The following is a 25,289-nucleotide window of genomic DNA, read 5'->3' on the forward strand; positions in this document are numbered from 1 at the left end:
CTGTGTTAAAAGAAGCTCAAAAACATTAATTCACACTTTATTTGTTGATGCAGGAGAATAAGATGACCTCAGAAGTTAAGGGGTAATCCGAAGCCCTAATAATTCTTAATATATTTGGAAGAAAATCCTAGGCAACTGATCTTAGAAAATATTTATCAGAGTGGCTGTTAATATATACATTTATTGTTTTTTTACCTAATAAATTCTTAAAATTCTTTTGGTAGGAGGAAACCTACCCTAGTTACTTGTCATTCTTTCAAATCAAAAACTTTGGGGTATTGAAGTGCCTTTGGACCATATGCTTACAGAGCATTGGTTCAAAGAATAGAATATTCTTATTACTAAGCAGATGTTTTATCTGCAAACTTCAAGAGAGTGTGAAGTTATTGATCTACACATTTTCATGCAGAGTTATTTAGGATTAGAAGATAGAGTAGCTTTTGCTTATGATGTTGGCCTTAGAAGATAGAGTAGCTTTTGCTTATGATGTTGGCCTTATATAATGACAATATAAGAAGAAGTTACAGAGACTGTAACAATCCAGTCTTTTGTGTGCAGAAATCACAAATGCACATATTTGGGAGCCTGAAGAGAGAAGTCCCTGTGCTGGTATTGGTGTGCTTACTAGTGAATGGTGTAATTTCACAAATTAATGAGGGGCCAGAGTAAGATCTACATTATCCTTATCCATGAGGAAAGGGAGCACTTGAGGAGGGGCTGCTTGTTTTCTTTGCATTTTGCAAATACAATACACAGGAGCCTTAGGAGTCAGTGCTGTGTTTTAAGCACCTACTAATCCCTCTAGCAGTGCATGCTCTGTATCAAGGAGGATGTTACCCCTAGTGAATCAACATCTCACCAGGAAACTGCTTCTCTCTTATGTTGGCATGTGATCTTCACATAGGAATACCCATGTGCATAGTAACCATCCACATCATATGTTCAATTTTAATCCTCCTCGAAAGTAAATAGCATTGGGGCACCTGCCTGGCTCAGTCGGAAAGGCATGTGACTCTTGATCCCAGGGTCGTGAGTTTGGATGTAGAGATTACTTAAATAAATAAAAACTTAAAAAAAAAGTAGCATTGTAGTCCATGTTGATAGCAGGGTCAAACCACAGTAGAAAATGTGGGAAAGCAAAATTCACACATATATTTTAGCCTCCTTCTCTTTGTTCTTTTGGTTCACTATATTCCTTATCCATTTTTGTTTGTTTGTTTGTTTCCTTTCCAAGTGGAAGAAGACACAGAAGAAAGTTCAAGATCAGGGAGAGAGTCTGTATCGACAGCCAGTGATCAGCCTTCACATTCTCTGGAGAGACACATGAATGGGAACCAAGAGAAAGGCGATAAGATGGATAGGAGAAAGGATAAAGCTGGCAAAGAGAAGAAGAAGGACAGAGACAAGGAGAAAGACAAAATGAAAGCCAAAAAGGGGATGCTGAAGGGCTTGGGAGACATGTTCAGGTAAGTCTTTACCAACTCAGAGCAGATCATCCCTAGACAGATGTGAGCATGAGGTTAATACAGATTCTAAAAACACAGACTTGAAAATCTTGTCTTTGAGGTCCACCAAAAATGTTTTCTCATGTTCAGTCTTTGCTCTGGCACATGTAATTTCTCAAGGATTTCACTTTAGTTATTTCAAACCATGGTAGCATCCTTAAAGATGATATCTTGCCAACTATGGAAATAACCATGGAGAGGAAGGAAGGACAAGTCTCCCTTTTAGCTATGCATAAGAGTAAAAGCCCCAAGGAGACAAAGAGCTATTAAAGCAGGGTTTGTTCTTTTGTGTGTGTGAACAATGATTCATTATTTAAATGTAACACAGAGCTCAACTTAGTGGTAGCATTTAAAGGTTCATTAATAACAAGTCTAATAAAAAATGTTACAAATAGAGCTTCAATTAAGCTGTGTTGATTAATTTAATACTTATTACTTTAGTCTGTAAAGATTTCATTAAACGTAGTCTCTGGCTGTTTCCTGACAGTTGTTTTTGTGTATCTAAATTATACTCTGGGATTACTTAGCATATCGTTTTTTACAAATCTGTACTACACAGTAAAAGTGACAAGTTGTTCAGAAGTTGCACTGAAACTCTCCCATAAACGTTCATCTAAGGTGATTTATAATATTCAGGCATTTAATGTTAAATATAAAGATTGCTCGATTGTTCCATAAATTACACCCCTAAACATATCAAGATGAGGGTTTCAAATTGAAAACATGCAGTATAACCACTTGACTCTTCAGAAAATAGTTACTCTGTATTAGGAATACCTTCCTTTTAACTTCTTTTTAATTGCAAAATGTGAACAAGAGGTTTTTTTTTTTCTTTTTCACATGGAATTTTCTTGATTTATGAGCATGAGGTTGACCTCAATAACTCAGGGAGTTAAAGATATGTCAGGCCTGCAAAGTTGAGGACTCGAGGCACAGCCTACAGGCCATACAACAAAACAGATGTGCTCTGTACATGTCTGATTAAGTCAAGTGCATAGAAGAAGTAAACTATCGACCTAGATAAAACAAAGCCTGGTCTATTAGTGCCATTAGATTTAGTGTAACTATGATGGGATTTCCATCTCTGATGCTTCACAGCATTGGGACTTTCAGTTTTACATTAGAGTTTTTCGTGTTGATATAATATTTTTGAATGCTTTTTTAGTCAGATCATCGTTCTCCATTATATTCCACATCTAAGAAAGCCTATCAGATGAAATTGCTCTAACTGCCACTTTATTTCAGTTTCTATGTGAGCCAGGGGGCTTTTCTTTCTGTATATGCAGACAATCTCGTAGGCTGGCACCTACATAATGCACGGACATAAGACCATTGCCCGTCAGTGGAAATTTAAGGAATATGTACTACTGTCTTCTTTAAATTAGAGGATATGAGTACCTGAGACTTACACATTCCTTTTTTTTTTTTTTTTTTTTTAAACATTCAGTAAGATAGTGCAGCCATGGGTCCTGGTTCCCTCCTAAAGTCTCACTGAATGCCTCTTAGTTTTCCTTCATAAGCCAACATTAATCTGATAGATACAGTGCTTTGTTCTTCTCATGGCATAAAAAAGCAGCAAATTTTGAATGTGTTTTTATAAAATATGTTATTTTCATTTTCATTATAAATTGCTTTGTCTATAATTTACAACTCCAGAATAAGAGAGGCCTTAGGGTAGAGTTTTTCCTTTCCAAGATCAGAGAAGTAGATATTGTGGGGGGCCATGGGGACATGCATGTTTCAAAGGGATCCTGAAACCCAACAACCACCTTTTTGCTGTAAAGCACTATATGATGTTTTCTCTAGACCAGATTCTATAGATTATACCGCAGTCTGTAATGAAAGCTAGCTTTGTGATAAATTTGTAATTCAAAGGTCTGTGTGTTTTCGAAAACTAACTTCTGTGTTTAGGTATAGTGGTTAAAGAGGGTTTGTTTGTTTTCCTAAAAAATTAGCTTGTATTCTCCCAGTGTTTAAGAATAGCTATTAAAGAAAATCACTGATGTTCGTACTTTTTGGGAACATAGCATCAGTGGTTTGCTAGAATCAGCCCACATTGGCTTGTGAGAGCCAATTGCTCAATGTTTAGAAATTTTGCCAAACGTTGTTGAACACAGCCATTATAAAAATTAGTTAAGTTTTATAAAAATCAAAAGCAGTATTCAGAATTTATGAGTTCCTAATTATTTTATCACCTTTTACCACTATCTCTGCTTTTGAGGTCATTTACCCCTCCTGCACTGGCATGATGCTGACACTTTATGTGCGCGTGCAAACACAGCTCTCACCTGCTCAACCTTTAAGACATAATGCTGCTGGTTGAAAATGAGCCATGTAGGGAGAACTTATACCAGGGAACTGTATGAGTTCCACAAAACAGAGCTGCTTCTCTAAAGAGAACAACATGCCACCAAGTGAAGGATGTGTGTATATACATTATACATATATATCTTAAGTAGATTCTCAGTATCTTGTCTAGTTTTCTTGAATGTGGCTGTTTTCCAACTGGTGCAAACCACTGCTTCGGTCCTTTGGGAAAGGGTTGAAGTTTGCCAAACACTTCTCCTTGAAAATGATCTGAGAATAATTTATTAAACATAAAATAAGTTTTTTGTCTGATTCTTGGCTCTTTTTTTTTTTTTTTTTAAGATTTTATTTATTCATTAGAGACACAGAGAGAGGCAGAGACATAGAGGGAGAAGCAGGCTCCTCGCAGGAAGCCTGATGTGGGACTCATCACATGATGATGAAGCCTGATGTGGGATCTCGGGAGTATGGGATCACTCCTTGAGCTGGAGGCTGATGCTCAACCACTGAGCCACCCAGGTGTCCCTGATTCTTGGCTCTTAATCCTTTCTTCACACCATTATTTTATGTTCTTAGTATTGGAGAAGACTCCTAAAGCATTGTTAGATATTTCAAAATATTTTGTAACTACCTCTTATACTTTGAATCTTACTGTTTGAGACTAATACACTCTCAGATTGTTTTTTCTTTTTTTAACAACATAGGGGGATATAGTCCGATTTTAAAATTAGTCTCTTCCTTTCATTTTGCTCTCTTAAGGAGAAGAAGATGTGATTTCCTTAGCAATGTTGCTTTTAAATAGCTTTATCAAAATGCATATGCGCATTTCTTAGGACAGTTTGTAAGGAGGTTCAAGTGCAGCTGCCCAACACCGGCCTGAAGGGATATGTATGTCAGTGTGTGAGCCTGTGCTTTTGTGTGTGTGTTGTTACGATTTTGTTTCCTCTTTTTGGTTCAGATAACAGAAAGAAAAGGCTAAGGGTCAGGGACGTTAAATATTGAGAATCTAGCTTTCGGGGCATATTGAGCTTTGTGTCTTTAGTCCTTCGAGGAGGTAATAATACATTTTCCTTTAAAAACAGGCTCATGGGCTCTCCTCCTCAAGCCTCCCCCAAACACATGGACTCTGCTCCTACCCCTATAGATTGCCTATGATTTTTGGTTAAATTTGAAGAGAGCCAAATATATGGAGTCTGTTTTTAAAAGGATACCAAAGGAAACTGTGGCATGTTGCGTAGATGTTTTTATTTACTGGTATATACAGATGACATGGTTTTCTATTTCAAACATTGAATAGTAGTCACAAAGATGATTTAATTATTGATAAACAGCTCTAGGAAAGAATATTTTGAGTCCTATGAATCACTCTTCTGTTTATAAATTATGGAGTACATGAAGTGCAAAAGCTGTCTTAATACAAGTTTTAAATCACAAATTCAAATCTATAAGAAATCAAATAACAAATGTAAGGTGTTTTGTGGTTGTATGAATTTCTCATTGTATATGTACTACATGTTTTGCACATAAGGAACTCCTGTTGCCTTAATTAAAATGGCTTTGTATCTAAGAAACCTGAGTTGTGCTTACTGAATAGGTAAACATGACGTGTAAATGTCATCATTCTTTGTGCAAAGTGTGGAGCAGAGGGGGAGGGTCTGGAATTTTGAGTCTTTGTTTATGTTGATTCTCAGATGCTTGGCCATTCAAATTTAATACTATAAAATATTTTTTAGAATTCTGCAATTGTATGAAATTGTGTCTAATGAGGGAAGGAACTAAATCTGTCCTCTAGAAGGAGAGAGATCTATAATTTGTTTCCAAGGCGTTCATTTTTGAAGGAAAGGGACAGCATTTGTCAGCAACGTGTTTTTGCCTTAGTTTCCATCTTCAAATGACGATAATCCACAGAATGATAAAACCCTAAAATACTATTAGGACAGTGTTCTCTGACAGTAAGCGTTAAAGATGATGTGTTGCCCTTTTTGCAGCCCTGGAATATATATAATTTGATATTGCTTTGCCTAAAAGATTAGGATGGTTCTCTTTTGAATATGGTAGAATTGTCCCCACTCTCAAACTGGAGGTTTCTTAGAAGGGACCTTCCCATGCATGCCGCAGGTTCACTTTGTGCTTTTGTCCCTATGTGATGGCTGAGAACCTATTGCTGTAGGAAGCTAAAGCAAAAGTAATGTTGCAATGTTACCATTAAAATCAAATCCTCCAATTACAGTTAAAATGATTACCTGGTTCCTTGCAGCACTGTTTTATTCACTTCTGTAAGAGGAAATAGGTAATTTAGTTTGAAACCTTGTTTGGTTGAAATCAGATACACTGCTATCTTTTCCCTTTGAGATAATGATAGTTTTCAGAATACAATGAACATGATCAGATTTTAAGACTTAATGTTGTAGCCTGGATTACACTCTAAACTTTGAGAGAATAACAAACAGGAATGACTGTTGCTTCCCTTACCTGTACTTACTAACTGTGTGTCTATACCGTGTTTCTCATTTAGCCTTGCCAAACTGAAGCCTGAGAAGAGATGAACAACAAACCAGATTCAAAAAGGTCTTGAGAAGCACATATTGCACAGTTGATTTTTAAAACAAACAATAAATTTACTTTTAATGAATTCTTAGTGGCTGTTGACGAATTTTGTTTACGACATCAGCAGTTTTGATGGTCTGGTAATTTCCATATTAATCAATTTGGAACTTTTTCATCTTGATTTCAAGCTTGGGGGTTTAAATTACTGCTTGAAAAGGCAGAGAAGTGTTTTTTCCTATCATTTTTATTAGCCCCTTTTCATAGTGGAAAACCATAGTCTAGCTGCTGGCGTATTCAGAAGTCATCAGCACACACCAATCCCATGTTAGAATCTGCTTTCAAGACGAAGTAATGTACCAGTTTGGTTCTTGTATAACATGGTGGCTGAGGACACAAGCAGGTGGCAGGTGAACAGTTCAAGGGCAGGGAGGCCTATGGGTTGGGACTATCACCCATAGTTGATAACCAAATTGGCCAGGTTGCCAGGTACTTTTGAGCAAAGTTTAGTCCCGTTTGTAGGTTAGAGGGTTTAGACAAAAGATAGGAGGTTAGGAAAAGAGGTATCTGTGCCGGGGGGTGGCTGACCCAGCAAGTCCTTCCTGGGAAAAAGTAGAGATACTTTAGCAAATAGTAATTCTGAGGTTTGCTAACACCCCGGGGAGCTAAGAGCACACACTCTTTTATAACAGTGTTTCTGGAAAGAGTCTACCTGACTGAGGATTGTAATCACACCTATCTGAACAAGCAGGTGGGTCTCAGCCTGTCCTTCCTTTAGGAGGAAGCCTTCTGCTACAAGAAGCCTTAACTGAACACTTCTCCATTCTTCATGTCTTCAGAATTATAGACAGGGCTCCATCTAGTTAGCTTTATTCTCTGAGAATGTTGGAATTGTATTGTACTTGAAAACAAATGTGGTGATGAAGCAGAGAACCATTTGCTAAAGGTTGTTGTGGAGCTGGGTTGTGTGCCAGTGAGGACAGGACTTTGCTCAGACTTGGCAGCAGCTGCAGCCCAGCCTCACCCCCTAGCCCCGCCAGGCAAAAGCCCTCACCTGTATCACCGGAAGGAGGCACCTATAACCGTGTTTATTTGTTGATGTCAGAAATAGCGGGGCTCGTAGATTTTTATGGCTCAGGCCTAATTGCCCTTTGGGTGAATGTGACCAGTTTCACATTGGCCCTCAGTCTAAACTGGGGCTGGTTTAGGGAATGCAGTTAAAATACATCTGTGGAAATGTCTACCCAGCTATATGAGAGACAGGCACAATACTTTCCAATAGAAAAGAAGAACTTAACGAGGGGTTTTTGCATAATTTTACTTGTTTTCTCCTGGGTGAGCTGGACAGAGACCGGCTTTCTTGTGTGAAGACACATACTGGGAGGATCTCTCTGGATAAGTTTCAAATTTGTAAATCCGAAGGATTTAATATATGCTTCTTCTAATTCGAGTGGAAACAGAGGTTCCCGTTTTTAACACAGGAAAATAAGTGTCAGACTGACCTGATAGCAAAGCCAAGTTCTAGGGTAGCTGATATCATATTCTTCTAGAATTATGCTTTTTTTTTTTTTTTTTTTGTTAGCAGTTTTAAATAGAGAACCTCTGACATCTACAGCACGGAAACTGACTGCGAGGGAGCCAGAGGAGTCACAAAGCATGACGGCTAGGCCTTTCTAAGACCTTTCCTGATGCTCCTTAATGCTGCTTTTCCACAGACCTGCAGCATGAATATAGAACGCGAGTGTCAAGGATGACACCTACTTTATAGTCTCTGTAAAGCAAACCTTTTCGTAAAAGAAATTTTTGACAGTTCTGAGATGCTAAGTCAATTTCAATTCCAGACGGTGTGGAAAATGGAATCTTTTTTTCTGCAATTGATGTGAAAATTGAAGGCTAGTGACTATTCACTCTCTAATAACACAGGGTAAATAAATACTATCACACCACTGAAAAATGTACTGGAAGACAGGCCAAGCTAATGACATTTATCAAAACATGTATTGGAAATATTCTTTCTGAATGTTTTTATTTGTTACCATTAGAGGTTCTGCATCTTTCACATTAAACATAATGAACCTGGTACCTGGTATTCCTAAATATATTTTTGTCAAGCCACAAATTATTGTATAAAGGTGATTGTTTGATTCTTTCAAATAGTATTTTAAAGAATTCGCTGGGGAAGTGACCTCTTACATAATTGAATGTTGGATGGTTTTCTTCTGACCTATTTAATAATAACCAATTTAGAAACAAAAGACTAAAATTGGATTAAATTCCCTATCATAGTGAATTGGCTGTGTCTCCTGGTAACCTTTCTGCTTGCATGTTTTGTGGGCTGGATGCACCGCTGAGGGCTCCCCCGGCACCCAGAGCAGAGCCCAGAGCAGCTCTGCACTCTCTTGCCCCATGGGCATGGCTCCAGCGAGCCTTTTGGGGTCCCTGCAGAGTAGGGCAGCACTGCCCTTCTCTCCTGGGTCACTCCCGGCGCCCCCACGTGGCGCTGTCCCTCCCCCAGCATAGAGCAGAGTCAACTCCTACCTCATGTTCCCGCCTATGCATTATCACAAACCCTTTGAGAAATGTGCATTTGTCATCTCCATCTTCCTGTTCTCTCTTAAACTCCCTTCTTTGAAGCCCCAGCCCCCTCGCCCTCCCCCACCATCCCCCGTGGCCTCCTCACAGCTGAGTCTCCCCTAGGCCCTGCCTTGGTCCCCCAGACCTTGGCGTGGGGGCTCCTGGGCTCCTCTGAGGTCCCCCAGACCGGGCGCTCGGCCTGTCTTCTGGCTACTCTGGGTCGTCCTCACTGTGGGGTCTGAGCTCCACTCTGCCCCTCCGGTACCGGGGTGCCTCCCAGACTCAGTCCTTGGTGCTTTTCTCTCTTTCCCTTTGCAGTAACACAGGATGTTTAGATTCGTAGGAAACGGAGCCTCCAAGCTCTAAGTACAATCTATGGGCAGGTGACCCACAAATGCACGTCTCCTGCCCACACATCTTCCATGACCTGTACGTGTGTGGGTCCTCCGGCTTCTTCACTTGCTCGCTTGAACAAGCAAGTTCAAGCAAGTTCGACACCTAGCGTGCTGCCAACTCACTTCCCAGTATTTCTTCCCTCCTCAGATAATTGCAGCTCCAGTTTAGGTCACTTGGTTAGCTCCGAAGCCTTCAGGTAATCCTTGGCTCTTGTGTTTTCTGCACATTCCACGTCCAGTTTATTGATGAACAACAACAAAGGCCCATTTACTTCATCATTTCTACGGAGCTCAGGAGCTCTGGTCCTTCAGTCCCCGCATCCTGTCTCCTGCATGTCAGCAGCGATCCTCCAGCCACCCTCCCTGCCTCCCCCTGTTCCCCTGCAGTATGCTCTCAACGCAGCAGCTAGGAGTCACATCATCTCGTTCTCCTCTTTCTGCTCAGCCCCTGGCAGGTGTCCAAGTACATTCAGAGGAGAGGTCGAAATCTGTAGAGTCAACTGTTGGCTCCCCCATGACTTGTCTCCCACCTCCCACCCCTCAGGCCTCGCTCCTTCTCTTGCCTTCGTGAACCTCACTGCAGTTGCGCTGCCCACCCCTCCCCCCTGCCCAACTGTGGATCTCAGCGCCTTCGTCCTTGCTCATTGTTCTACCTGGAATAATCTATTCTCAGCTTCTCATAGGTTCATGGGTGTCACTTTTGGGGGTAACTCTCCAGCCTCGCTCAGCAGCACTCCCTCCCACCCTGTCACTTCCTGTCCCGCTGTTTGGCATCACTTCTCTGTGCACTCACTACTACCTCACATGCCATGTTATCACGCGTGGTGTAATGATTGGTTGCCAACAGCAGGCTGGGTTAACCTTGCCTCTGCTGTACCACTTGCAGGCTGCGTGGTGCGTAGTCAGGGCCCAGGAAGCCCAACGGATGTCAGGGTGCCCGTCCTCTGGCTTCCGGTGGCCAGTCTCTACCTCTAGGCCTGAGACTTCCAGGCTGTGGCAGGAAGCTCTGCTGCTCTGTGCAGGACTGCTGGAGGGCCTTGGTCATGACCTCCGCAGTGCACTCGTCAGCCAGTGTGAGTCAAGAGAGCCACTGCCCTCGCTATTTTATGTGTACCCCAGGCAGAGAGGCCAAGCAGCACCCCTTCCCAGCACCCAGAGTTTGCCTGTGGCATTGAGCTCCCCTTGGCCACAGTGGTAACAGGCTTGAGACACTGCTTTTGGGCTGCCTTTCCCTGCACATCCCGTCTTCACTCCTCTACCGCTCCATTAAACTAAGCCCTGAATCCTTATCTCAGGATCTGCTTCAGGTGAAATCCAGACTGTTGAATGAATGAATAAATAAAGTTCCCTGAGTAAGTGGTGACAGTGTATGTGATGAATTTCTACCTGGAGTAATTTTACAGCTTATGACAAGCTACCACACCAGGGCAGTGCTGCTGTTTGCTCCCATCGTTGGAAGATGATGTCACTTCCAAAGCTTGCCTGTGACTGATCAAGACAGTCCCCGGAGAGCAGGCCTTTTCACGCTCCATAGGTCTGCATCATGTCCTTTGGTTTATTGTTCAAGTTACCGTTTTCCCTGCTCTTAGTAGCCATAAATGATTTAAGTATTCTCCATTACATCAGACTTTTTTTAAAAAAGGTACAGTTCCAAATTGAAGCTTTCATGCCAAGCAGTATCTTTGAGGGGGTCACAGATTCAAGCAAGGAGCAAATGTTAAAATTACCCTATTCGTGCCTTCCTAAGCCTTAAAATGCCAGGCTCTGGAGATGGTGTAAGATTCTGTCTGTAAAAGAAGTCAAACCCTCGTTTTACTCCTCAAGAGCTTCCTGAGCAGCAGAGTGAGCTGGTGAAAGGTCCCTCCCTTCTGAAGGCCATGCCCATATAGCCCTTTACAGGCTGGGTCACCTGTGGGCACCACCACAGACAGATGGTGCTCTGGAGCTCTCCCCTTTCCCTACTAGCCGGGTTGGGCGGGGGGTTGGGGGTGGGCACGGAGCTAAGCACGTGGGGGCCAGCCTCCTGAGGCCTAGGATAGTCTGATTCTTAAATGAGGTTTATCTCCTTAGTTGCTCCTGCAATACCATCTCTAATTTTCCATATTAAATAAATATTAAATATTATATATTAGGATATATATCATATGTAATATTATACTATATAATATTATAACTTTCTTCTATGTTAAAAATATTGCCTCTTTCTGGTTCATGTATGAATTTCAGTCCTAAAAAAAAAAAAATAGTGGAAGATCAACTTTACACTCACTGTCCAAACACAGGAACGGGGGCTTTGAAATGAAATGAACTGATGTAAACTAACAGCATAATGTCCCTGCTTTCTATATTAAGGCTTCTCTATATCTACTCTTCCAGTTAATTTAGAGTGTTATCCACTATCACCTTGTGGCACCTGTTTCTGATTTTGTTGGGGAACATGATGGTCGTGAGGACTTCCCTAAAGAGAAGAGGTGTTCCTCATGCATTGTATTTCCACCAGTACCATGGCAAGCAGTTAGTATTCATTGAGTGTTGATACTGGTGGACAGTCTGCTGAGAACATTATTTCAATGACCTATTTAATCTTCACAATAACCCTTTAGGGTAGGTGCTCTTTTTAATCCCATATTATGGATAAAGAAGGTAAACACAAAGGTTCAGGGGGGTACTGATGACCAAGGTTACCCAGGGGTCGGGTCCAGTGGCAGAGCCAGACTGAGTGTGAATACCGGCCCACCCCTAAAGCCATGTTCCAAACCACTCAGCTGGGCTTCTTCCATCAGGTTGTACTGCCCTGGACCCTGTTTGAGAGCCAAGGTTGCTAGAGGTTCATCATGTGAAGTGGCATTGCTAGTGTAGGCTATGAAAAAATAGAGATCCCTGCTGCTAGCTGGGAATGTGGAAGTTGGTATCTTCTGAGCCCAGCTTTTAAGTTTTGTTTCTATTTGATTTCTTAGCGTCCTCTATCTGTGATCCTTTCTCTCCCAGAATAGTTCATAAGTTACTCAGGAATTTTGTTGTGAATTTAAAATTTACTAATTGCCATATCCCTTCTCCCACACCTGACCCTCAAACCTGTCCATACTATATCTTGAATGCTAGTGATGATTAAAAAAAAAAAAAAAAAGCGGCTTTATGCTTGCTCTCTTCTTTCGAGATGGCCATATAGTCCTACCTGTTTTTATACCTCATTTCCCCCTCGCTGTATATTAACCCTTCTTATGCCTCAGATCTTACTGTACTCCTGTTGTTTCTTTCATTTCCCCCCGTTGAAACAATCATGAGGGCATGTGTGTTCAAAGTCTTTATCTCCTCTCAAATCTTCTGATTTTTCCCTATGTTCCTGTCCTTTTCACCCACACCCTGTCAGTGCCACCTGGATCAGCAACCTTGCCGATCCTTGGGTGTGCCACAGAGACCACAGCTCGGTGTTTAGTGCTCTGCCCCTTGGAAGACCAGTGGGGCTCGGCGCTTCCTGCCTCTCCAGCGCCTCTGCTCCTTATGTCTGTCTGGATACTTGTACCTGGCCTTGGCAAATTTCCACTGCTGCTTGAAGAAAGGGAAATAATCTTTTATCTAATTCCTGCTTGTATCGTGCTTTAGTCTTGGGAAAGCATCCCAAGTTTACTTTTAAATTCCTAGGATTTCAGGTTTCTTTTTTATTTTATCTCTTCTAGCGTATAGTGTTAAAACATTTTTAAAATTGAGGAAATGATAGCACCAATTTAATCTTAATGAGGTTGATTGTGCAAGTTTTAAAAAAGTAAATTTTGAACCCATGGTAAGATACGTATTCTGACAGGAGGACATGTTCCTTTGATGAACTTTCTGGAACATAGCAGCAGCCAGATGATTAGAGCACATTGGCAAAGCATTGATAATCATTTCTGCAGGATGTTGTCTGCTACCCACCTGAGTTGTCCCAGCCACACTGAGGGAAAGGAGATTGCCCTCAGATTTGGTTTGCTGTATCTCAGCATCCAGGTAAGTGTATTTGCAAATGGGCAGTAAATCTCCTGATGGGCAATCATATTCCAGCACTTAATGACAAGTGTCCTACTAAAGATTAATTTTCACTGCTCCTTTGCAAGTTGCTGGTGAGAGCCACAGATCTGAAGCCAAGGAAATGTGCACCCTGGTGCCTCGATGGGTGCTCCTGGCAGGAAGAGCCAGCTTCCTGACGTGGGGCCAGGGGTGGGCTCCTGGCCCTGATCACTGCTGTGGGGAATGGCTTCACTCTCCTACTGTGTTCCCTCCTGTCTCCCCCAGCCAGCTAGAGTCGCATGTACTCTGAGGCAAGGCCAGAAAATGTGCATCCACATGCCTTGTGCAAAGAACTGGGTCAGTGCGATGACTTCTGAGCCTTATACTTCTCACCTGGTTTCTGCTGGTGAGCACGTGGGACTTTTCCAAGGCTTCTTATGGAGTATATGTGATTTCTTAGTGCCTTTGAGGTAAAACCATTAATTTGTACATTCAACAAATGTTTACTGGAGGCTTTCTGTCTGCCAGGCACCATTTCAGGGGCAGGGATTTGGGGGTAACTGAGAGAAGACAGGCTCTGCCTCAGTGGCCCTTGTGGAGGCTCTGTGGGAGCTCAGAGCAAATGTGCATGGCCCAGACAAGGAGTCAGTCACCTCCCTCCAGAAGATGGCATTAAAACTCAGATCCAAAAGATGTTCTCTCTTTTTCAAGGGGTTTTTTGGGGGAAAAGGAGAATTTTGCATCAGTGGGATTCAGAGTCTTGATATGATCCTCAGCAAGAAATATATTTTGTCTTGCAAGCCAGTGGACGTACACAAGTAACTGAACGTTTCACAGAGTCATCCTTGCCTCTGTGCCCTGTGCTCTGATTCCCCTGCTGAGAGGCAGCTGAGTAAGTGGTTAAGGGCCTGGACTCTGCAGTTCGATCACTTGGGTCCCATTCCCAGGTGTACACTCAGCAGCCTCAGGTTCAGAGCAAGTTAATTAACCTCTTTGTGCTTTACTTTTCTCACTTGTAAGGTATGGACAATAATGGTACCTGTCTCCCCCGTTGTCTGAAGCTAATATATACCAGGCACCTCAGAACCCCTCCTGGTACAAAAAAAGAAAGTACTATGTGAAGGTTAGCTGCTTTTGACATTACTATTATTATTCTGTAATTTACTTCTTTGAAAATGCTAAGTGAGTCCTACCATGTCAATTTTACATAGCTAATGGGTTACAACAATTGAAAGATACTACTTAGGTGGTGGAAATCCTGTAGGTTTGCAGAGGATGGGGGTGAGGGATGAGCTGCTAGGGAGGCGGGTGGCCTGTCATAAAGGACTCATGGTATAGTTTGTATCTGATGCTAGAACAATGAGAGGCCATTCAGGAGAATGGATTGGTTAAATTTACATTTTTTAGAAAATTAATAGAGGACTGTAGCAACAATTTGTGGAGTGAACTTAGGAGCTGGCCCAAAGTGTATGCCAGGAACTCAGGTAGACAACTGTTGTAAAAATCATGGCCAGCCATGGCGGTGGCCGTGGGGTCAGGGATAGGATATGTATTTCTCTGGAGGAATCCGGGAGTTTGGTGATTTGATAGATGTAAAAAATGAGAGAAAAAAAAAAATAGTAAGAAATAATTCCTATGGTTTTGGCCTGAGAAACTAGATTGATGGTGGTTACACTGACTAGAAAACCCTGGAGGAACATCATATTTGGACGAAGTGTGACCTGTTGAATCTGACTTGTACTTGTCTGCGGCGATACACCCCAGTGGAGATCCCTAGTGAGCAGGTGAGCAGGAGGGGCTGTGGATGTGTGGAAGTCAAAGACAGAAAAGGTGACATTTGAAACCATGACAGAGTATTCGTGGAAGGGCTGTCTGGACCTGTGCGTGCAGGGAAGGAGGAGCAGGTGAAGGCCAGGGACCTGGGGACCCTTCGCATATTAGCTGGACCCCACCAGCTTCAGGTGGGGAGGGGAGTGTGATGACCAAGGAGAGGCTGCTGCAGATAAAAACCAGAAGATTATGATCATTAAAGTCGAGACAAGAGCATGTCTTGTATTAATTAGAAGGATATTGTGAACAGTGTTTCTGCTGAGAAGTCAGAAGTACTCATGGCCCTGGCTGCATGGGAGTTACTAGCGTCAGTGGGGGGTCTCTGACCGGTTGTGAATGGTTACCCGTTTTATGTCACGTACTTTAGAGTTTCTGTGGGATGCCAGTAGAGACAGAATCTCTTGACCTTCATGCTTGTTCCAAGTTAAGGCTATAATATATTAATTCCTGTTGTAAGAAGCAAACTCTTTTTTTCCAACACTCTACACAAACACAGAAAACTGTGCCAGATTTCTATATTTTTGAAGAAGAGAAATAACATGCTAAGTGACGTGTTAATCCCAATTGAAGATTTTCACAAAGAATTACAGAAATTAGGATACGCAGGATTAATTTCTTTAAGTAACTTGTTACTGAAATATAACTTGGAAGAGAAACAAATTTAATGACTGTTTTTGTTGACTATGGGATCACTTCTTCAGTGGTGAGAGAATTTCTCATCTGTCTCTGTCTTATCTTTCCTCCTTTGTGTTGGTAGGTATGTCACTGCTGAGCATGTGACCAGAGTGAGTGTGGATCATGATGACGTCAGCTGCTCTAAATTATAATAAGACCTTAGTTCCAATTTTCTCTCATGCTTACAAAACAATAAAAGTACTGAGGTCAGAAAAACAGCTTGCTTCCTCAAAGTGCCAGCTTTAAAATGACCGTTTTTGAAAGTCTTTTTTTTTTTTTTTTAATTATGGCATTTAACCATTATAATACATAAGCAGGAATCCTCACTCTGTGCTTACAGACATTCTCAGACTCTGTCTCCCAGGACCTGTTTTCTCAAAATTCACGAGGGCTTCCATTCCTGTGGCTTAAAAACAAAAACAAAAACAAAAACAAAAACAAAAAGCTGATTTACAGATATCTTTGTGTTTCAAGGCAACACTGTTCATATCTTAGGTTCTATCCAAGGGGATGTAAAGTTTTGGATATATTCAAGCTATTAATGCTTTATGTAAACTATTGAAATTGATATATTGAGTGTGTGCCCATTATTTCTGGTTTGCTGCCTTTTCTGAAGGGTTCCTGGATGGGCTTTGCCTATCTGCATCATTTAAAAAAACTTTTTATTTTTTACAGGCATTTTTAATATTATTCATTCTATATGTTATGCACATTATAGTCATAGTTACATTCAAAAATGTTTCAACTAGATTGCTTTCTGGAAATATATTTCCCATGAAAATATAGAATTATGTGTATTTCCTGCTGTGACATTATTTTGATTTCTTTTATATTTTCAGTAATAAAATATTATAAACTAAGTACTATTTTTTAAAAAGTAGAAAACGTACATAACTAGTTAGCTGGTTTTTGGTCATAGATACCATTGCAGTCTTTATTTATTTATTTATTATTATTATTATTTTTTTTTTTTACCATTGCAGTCTTTAAATAGTTTACTACTAAGATTTTAGATCTGCCTTCTCAGCTTTCATGAACAAAATAGAAAAAAATGTACATAACATTTTCCCGGTGGAACTCTTTTTTGCAAAGGTCTCATGTTCAAATATAGTTTTATCCATACGGGTCTTATTATCTTTACTGTCAAATCTTTATGCTTTTCTTCTTAGAGTAGACCCCTATCTGTTGAGTCTGGCGACATCCCTTTGAATGTTATTTTTCTTGTGAGATGGAAGTTATGTCATTTACTAAAGCAGAATTTTCATACTATTTCCAGGTCAGCGGTGGGAAAACACCTTTTCGTTTCGAAGTGTCCTCTACTCTTCTGTATAGGCATGCAGCTGACAGGCAGCCATCTAAGTTAGAGACGAACTCTTATTAGCAGCAAGGTAATAGAAAGTGTGCGAAGGTGCCTCCAGTCACCAACCATAGAATACCCAAATAGCATCAGAAACAATAAGGAGAAAATGAAAATCATTTCTGACTCATGGAATGTTGTTTTCTTCTCAATTTCATACTCAAGAATCTTTCAGCTGGGTAGCTGGCCTGAAGAAATGAGGCTTCGTGTGGGTGGTTATTTTCACTTGTCTCCATTAATTCTGCTCTTGTACTCTTGGAAGGCATTGGCTCCCTCCTGCCACCCATCATCTACCCTGCATTGACTTTGAGGGTGACATGTTGAGAAGCAGATTAGTTTCTGGGAACTGTGGGGTTGAATAGTGAGGTATTGATGTGAGGATGGGGTCATTTACAAAGATGTTGCAAAGAATGTTTTTTCCTTTTCTGTTTGGAACACCAAATATATGAAAGAAAACTCTCCTTCTTGCCTTCTTATCTCCATGACTTTATCTGTGACAAATTGTTCTGGTTGCAGCACAGATCCAAGTAACTGTCATTTAAACAAGACAAGGCTTGTCTCTGATTTAAAAGAAGCCTGGAGATTGGCAGTCCGAGGCTTGTGTGATAGACCCAGAATGTCAGCAATGCCACTACCTTCCATTTATTCAGCCAATCTTACTATATTTTTCTTTATTTTTTTAATCGTGGTAAGATAGCCATAATATTTACCATCTTTAAGTGTACCGTTCAGGGGCATTAACATTCCCATTGCCACACAGCTATCACTACCATAAACATCCAGAACTCTCTTCATCTCACACAACTGAAACTCTGTGTCCTTTAAACACCAACCCATGTCCCCTCCCCCTACCCATCATAACCACCATTCTGCTTTCTGTCTCTTTGAATTGGACTATTCTAGATACTTCATATAAGTGGAATCATATGACATTTATGGTATTTATCTTTTTGTCACTGGCTTATTTCACTTAGCATGGTATCCTCTAGATCCATCCATGTTGTAGCATGTGACAGAATTTCCTTTCTTTTTAAGGCTGAATAATATTCCACTGTGCATATACCTCACATTCTGCTTATCCAGTCATCTGTTGACATTCAGTTCGCATCCATCTTTTAACTTTTGTGAATAATGTCATTATGAACATGAGCGTCTTAAACATGTATTTCTACCCCGGTTGTCACTTCATAGTTACAGCTCTAGCCAGCTTGTCAGAATTCTAAGCAAGAAAAAACAGGAAGGGGAAAAGGGAATTTTCGGGGGAATTGACCTCCTTTGTACAGATCATTCCCAGAAGTCCCATATCAAGTTCTCTGAGCCAGAATTTAACAATAATGATAATAAAATAGTTAATGTTTATTGAGAGCCTATTTGTATAAAAGAAGACTGCGTGTATAATTCATATAATTTATTTCATTCTCAATATAAACCTATGAGGGTGGTCACATTTTACTAAAGAGGAAGTTGAGACTCAGAGAATTTAAGTGAGTTGTCCAAGCAGAGTGAGTCATATGGCTGTGCATCTCATAGCTAATAAGAGGCAAAGCTGGGATTTTGACCCAGAAATCTGGCTCCACTGTTTACGCTCTTAACTACTGTCTTCTACTGTCTTCTGTTCCTATTCTCAAAGGAGGCCGGGGCAAATAGTTTCATCTCAAGTAGGCATGTTTCCTCTCCCTACCAAATCAGGGTTTCACTCCTAAGCAGGAGAAGGAGAATGTGTGTAGGCCGCAGCTAGCAGCACCTGCTATGCAGAGTCGGCCACTGTGAATTACCTTTCTAACTCACTGTTTCTGGAGGTAGGTGGCCTCAGGCTTCTGAAATTGCAGCTGCTTTATAGCACTGGGCTACTGTTCACCGTCATTCCACTGTGCTGGCTAAGACTAGCCATGACTGGCTTAACCAGAAAGACAGAGAGTGGACCACAAATACTGGAAAATCTTCTTATATCTACCACTTGAAATGGTCATGGTCTTCCCAACTTATCTTAGAGGAGCTTCCTAGACATGGAGGAAGGAATGAATATATAGATATTTCTGTACAAAATCACATCTATTGAGTGGTGATTTCTCCCAACCGTGTGTTACATGCTTTAAAACATGATTGCATTTTATCTTTGCTACTATTTTTATTAGCATTTTTTTCATTTAATAGTGCCAGTTGTCATGCATCAAATAACCTATGTCTTTCTGATTCTGGAATACAAGCACTTAATCAGTTGATATATATTGACTTTGGTGCCTTTTTAACCCAACTGGTTTGTTTGTTTTGAAGATTTTATTTATTTATTTGATGGGGGTTGGGGGAGAGAGAGAGAGAGAGAGAGAGAGAGAGAGAGAGAGAGTGCATAAGCAGCGAGGAGGAGCAGAGGGAGAGGAAGAGGGAGAAGCAGATCCCCTGCTGAAAAAGGAGACCAATGTGGGGCTTGGTCCCAGGACCCTGAGATCATGACCTGAGCCAAAGGCAGACGTATAACCAACTGAGCCATCCAGGTGCACCGACCTAACTAGTTTTTATGGATACATTCCCCAAATATATTTGGATTATAGCATGCTAGATCTTGTTTTCTGGGACTTAGTTACCTGCATTCAACCTTAACCATCTCAGTAGAAGATGATTTCTTTCTTTAGTGTTTAGGAAGTAGTCCTGAAATAAACGGGGCATTCAGGAATGACGATATACCTTTTATTATCCTTTGAGTCCTCTTTTTAGTCTTTGTAAATAATGAGGATATTGCATTGAACTTAGTTGTTTATCTTAAACCCTAGCCGAGTGGTTCTCAGCCCCCAGGGTTTTGCCCCATAGACTTGTGGCAGTGTCTGATGACTTACTTGGTTGTCACCAGAGGGGAGGAGTGCTGGTGGCATGTAGTGGTTAGAGGCCACAGATGCTGCTGAACACCTTATGATTCATGAGAGACCCTCACCCCCACCGCACTGTCCCGGATGGTCTGGACCAAAATTTCAGTAATGTCCAGATTGGAAAAACATTGCCTCTGACCAAGTACAACTGGTATGTGACATGTACTTGAGTTGTTGATCTTCAGACGAGCTACCCAAAGGCTTCCATGTCTTATGTCTGGTTGTCCTTGGATTCCCCATGAGCAGCTCATTTCAGTTGTCATTCCATGGGGAAGTACACTGCCCTGGGCATTTTGGTGGATGCTTATGAGTTAAAATTACACTGAAAACATTCAAGTATTTTACACTCTTTTTGGTGTTTCACCATAAAAAATGCTTAGATAGTGATCTTTCTTAGATTTCAGTGTAGTACATAAAGGTCTTACTTCATGGACTGGCAGCATATAGAATAACATGAAGAACCTAAGAGACATTCAAAGAGGTTGAGGTCAGTCTAAGGAGGAGAAGAGTGTTCTGTGATAGAAAGAATTGTGTGTGTGGGCGGGGGGGGGGGGGCAGGGGGGAATCCCTCAGCAGTTTGGTGCCTGCCTTCGGCCCAGGGTTTGATCCTGGAGGCCTAGGATCGAGTCCCACATTGGGCTCCCTGCATGGAGCCTGCTCCTCCCTCTGCCTGTGTCTCTGCCTCTCTCTGTCTCTGTCTCTGTCTCTGTCTCTGTCTCTCCGTGCCTCTCACGAATGAATAAATCAAATGAATGAATGAATGAGGGCTGTGGATTTGAAGCTCTGTCTGCCCAGCCCAGCCCAGCCCTGCCACCCCCAGACCTCACCTGTCAGCCTCCAGTTTCCATCCACACATTTCCTTCTCATGTTCTTCTAAGAACTAAATGATAGAATATGTATGGAAAGCTTTTTGGAATTGTAGGATACTTACATCTGTCAGCTCGTGTTGTTAAGTTCTTTTCTCACCGTCTCTTTTCCCCTTAGATGAATTATTCCTGGGTTAGTTTATCAGTTTCTAGATAGGTATTCTGAGTGCCTTTGCTAAAAGGGATGTATGGGTTATTTCTGCCCTTTGGGGTAGAAGTATGTCTGTTTCTATTATATAATCTCCTCAATGAAGTGAAGTTTGCTAATACCCTGTGATTATACACACTGATTTAGGCCAGACGGTTTCAAACGTCAGCCAAGGAAATGCAGCAGGATGATGTCCCATAAAAGCCACTGTGACTGGGGAGACTTGAGAATTTAAACTGATACCTGTGGTCCTGGCTCTGGTGCTGGGACAGTTTGTGGGACAAACAGGGTGCACTCTTGCAGAGCTGCACATCTTGCCTCGTGCTTCAGTGAGGAGGAGCCTTAGGCCACAGGGCAGGTAGTGCAGTGAGACCGCGCTGAGGAGACAGGGAGAAGCTGGGGTCAGAGAAGTTCCAGGCCAGTGCCCAGATCCACAGGGTCCATATTTAAACATGGTGGGTTGAGCTCTTTAGTCAAATAAGGAGGAACGTGGTGGTTGGCCCTTTGTCACCATCCATGTTCCCTTACCGTGGGGGCCGTGCTGACTGGAGACCGGATGGGAAACATGTCTCCTTGTTCTGAGGCCTTGTCAGTCTAGCCCCGCGGCCGCCCAGGATTTCAGATCCTGCTTAGCAGCTGTGCTCCAGGCTGCTGTGGAGTCACCAGAACTAGACCGTGCTGGGCAACCCGGAGCAGTCAGTCATGGCACGGACAGGGAAGGCATCCTTTCTGGAGCAGGGCCATTTTGCCACATTCTGGTGTCACACGGTCCTCTTCGGCATGTGCAAGACTCCTCAGGCCCCAGGTGTGCTGCAGGAACACGGACTTGCCCCAGATGTGTGGCCTGGAGGCCTGAATTCCTTGAAAGGATGTGACTCAGGGAACCTGAGGGGATGGCTGGGGAGGCCAGGGAGGCTGGGGCAGCCAGCGGCCCCCACAAGACTCTGCTCGCCCCTTCCTGCTCCAAGAATTCAGTGCAGCCTGCAGCTCATGCCCCGCAGAGCGTTCGGGTGGCCCTTATCAAATGTGTCAGCTCCCTAATATTAAATCTGCATATGCAAAAGCTGAAAATTGAAAGTCTGTGCCTCTAATTTACTCTGTAGAGAGCGTTCTCTAAGAAATGTGAATCAACAGAAATTGTTTCTTCTCATCAACAGAAAAAAGTGCTGACTGACACCTTAACTTTACAGATAATGAGATCTTTGGGGAAGTTTTAATCTTTCAAAGTTTCCAGGAGCTATACAAAAGCTCTGTTCCCCTCCCATCCCCCTGTCTTCAGTGACCATATTTTCCGCCTCTGTCACTTCCCTTTGCTCTGTAAACATAGAAGCATAGAACATATTTGAGAGTGTTTCAACCATACCTGGAACTAAATATCTCCTCTGAGTAGTTAAAACTTGGAATTTGAATTGCAGTGCGTATTTAATTGAGGGTGAATATTTCCAACTCAAAAAAGATATTCTTAAATTGTCCAAGTTTGCATTGCCGCATAAGCATTTACAACTTGATTGTCAATTTGAGTATCAGGCCATGGCAATAAAAATTATTAGGATTATCTTTGGTACTAAGTGCTCCTGATTCTTTGTCCTAATAGAAAATAAAGGTGTAGAGTAAAACATTTTTCTACCTTTTACTTTTTCTTTTTTCAAGTGCCCTTTTGAATAGATGTGTTTTTTGACTTAGGTCTCATTAGCATTTCTTATGGGGATGGCCTTTGGGGTAATACCACTTATTAAATTGTTCTGATGCTTTCGGAAAAGGAAAACCATGGTAACCAGATGTAGAGTATGATTATTTGCTTCTAACCTGGCAAAGTATTGGATTTAACAAAAGAAGCTTAATAGAAATGTTCAGATTGACCCTTCTCATCACTTGGGCTGCTTAGAGCTCAATCAATCTCTCATTATTATCAGAGTTATTCGAGCAAAGGCAGCAGTGATAGTATTTTTCATAATCACTTCTTGAGTCAAATGTAATTTGCAATTTGGAGTATTGTATTATGAAACAATAATGCATTAAAACGAACAGTGCAAGAATTAGGAGTATAGTAGTAAAGAAAGGATCTGGCGAAGTAGTTGTGTGAAAGGCACTTTCAAAATCATTGTAAGTGGACATGACTGATTTCAATGCCAAATTAAGCATTTAGAAAAATCAGAATTATGTGTTGTTTTTGCTATGTTTAGGTATGTATGTTTATTTTATATATATAATTTATTATAAAGTCAAAGTAGTTAAAGGGGAAACAAAAAATATATTTTGCATATTATTTGCATCTGCGTGTTTGAGGTTTTGGGATTCATGTGGTTTGATTACCTGTGTGGCTATATGTTGAAAAAAAGTAAGGTGTATCAAGCCTTATAAAAATCTTGTGTGGAACAGTAATTACTAACTGACCCCATTTTACAAAGGGAATTTATTTGCTACAGAAAATAAGTCATGTAGCCTATGAACTAGCTGATGCCTGAAAAGCTTTAATATCATAATTAAGATATATTTCCACTCATCATCTGTCCTTTTACTTGAATGGCTCTAAGTACAGATTATAAATATTATTTCAGTTATTTATGTTTTTATCTTATGTTTTGAAGGATTACTGTGATTGCTTGTTTCTTTTTTTCTTATCTATCTAGATTCCATGCTCGTGTGTGTGTGTGTGTGTGTGTGTGTGTGTGTGTGTGTTGGAGTTGTTTTTAAGATATTTGGGACTTACAATGATTCTCGTAAAATTAAAATTGATAATGTGCTGGGTTCAATTTCTTCATTGTTGTTTTAATATTTCCTTGTTCATATCCTTCCAGGACTCCTGAAGTGTCATGTTACATCCTTGATTAGATAACAGGCTATGGCAGGGGAAGAGTGCACTTATAAGGACACTTAATAGAGTCCTGAAAAGGATGTGTTGTCCATTAAGGGCACACTGCATGTCTAACGTCTGTTCTAGCTTGGTTAAGTAGAGCTAGGCTATTCTAGCTTGGTTAAGTAAAAGCTGTGGTTTTTTTGTTTGTGTTTTTTTTTAATATTTTTATATATTTAAAAAAATTTTTTTTTTATTTTTAAAGATATTATTTATTTAATCATGAGAGACCCAGAGAGAGAGAGAGAGAGAGAGAGGCAGAGACACAGGCAGAGGGTGAAGCCTGCTCCCCGCAGAGAGCCCAATGTGGGACTCGATCCTGGGTCTCCAGGATCATACCCAGGCTGAAGGTGGCGCTAAACCGCTGGGCCACCAGGGCTGCCCTGTTTGTGTTTTTTTTAAAGAGTTCTTTTTTTCTGGCTATCAAGCAACCCAAATTTAGTTTATTAAATCTAATCAGACTAGCGCTGATGAAAACTGTACACAATCAGAACTGTACAAAATTCTCGAGTTTGTGAATCTCCTTTTAAAGAGAACCCCTGCTAAACTCTGCCAAGTTAAAACTGCATCCCATTTTATAAAAGCACTATCAACTTGTCATGTACCCTTTCTAAGCCTCCGTTCTCATCATTGTTGATTACTAAGATTTTTTTTTTTTTTTGCCTAAATAGGAGCTTTCTGTTTTTCATAATCAGCTTCTCTTCCCTGATTCATCCAGCATTGCCACAATCTACTGCTGAGCAAATCAATGTGCTATCATGGTAGTGATTTCTTAAAATGTCACTAAAATATGTAAGATCCTGAATGGGAAGGACATTTGAGAAGTGACTTGTTTTTTTTTTTTTCTTTTTTATAAAATAAAATGTTTTTTTCTTTTCTTTTTTTTTCTTATTTATAAAATGGAGGCTGAAGCACAAAAAAAAGGGCCAGAAACTATGAATGTGTTATTACAAATGATAAATTCACGTGGTGAATTCTTGCTGTTTACCCTTTGATTGGGTTTGGACAGTTTCACATGCTTCTCTGTTGCCTGGCAGTATTTGCATATGTCAGTACAGACAATTTGGACTTATGGGGCAACATTGCATTTAGAAATATTGGCAGGGACCTAGGAATGGGCATGGGGGTAGTTTTTCCAATCCTTTCCAATGGCTGGGGATCAGTTCTTGATGTTGCCTCCAGATTCCTGGCCTTCATAGACAAGTTCCACTTGGGAACAATGTCCTTTGGATCTCATTGCTGCAGGAAATGCAAGATTTGTCTCATTTATTTCAACAAAGATGGTTTGCTTGGCTGCTCTAATTATAATAGCATAAAATGACTGCCTGGTTCCTCAAGTTTTTGATGTGGCTGGTGTGGTTAAAAAAGAAGTCTTGGGTCTAAAGTCTG

General features: G+C 41.1%; 1 protein-coding gene across 50 annotated transcripts in view; it reads left to right on the top strand.

Annotated features, from left to right (window-relative positions):
- Window positions 1-25,289, top strand: part of PARD3 (par-3 family cell polarity regulator) — a 646,585-nt gene that overhangs the window by 451,226 nt on the left and 170,070 nt on the right. For 47 of the 50 annotated variants that reach the window (XR_011999915.1, XR_011999914.1, XR_011999912.1 and 44 more), the window contains one exon: window positions 1,235-1,466. Coding sequence is in view for 45 of the 50 variants with exons in the window: in XM_072749213.1 (XP_072605314.1) it covers window positions 1,235-1,466 (232 nt within the window). In the remaining 5 variants the exon portion in view is untranslated. Of the gene's footprint in view, window positions 1-1,234; window positions 1,467-6,327; window positions 6,445-25,289 lie in introns of those variants that run through there. The other 3 variants (XM_072749240.1, XM_072749241.1, XM_072749242.1) reach the window with 1 other exon arrangement.

This window comes from Vulpes vulpes, chromosome 2 (genome assembly GCF_048418805.1).
Source record: "Vulpes vulpes isolate BD-2025 chromosome 2, VulVul3, whole genome shotgun sequence".
In the NCBI taxonomy this organism is placed as follows: Eukaryota; Metazoa; Chordata; class Mammalia; order Carnivora; family Canidae; genus Vulpes; species Vulpes vulpes.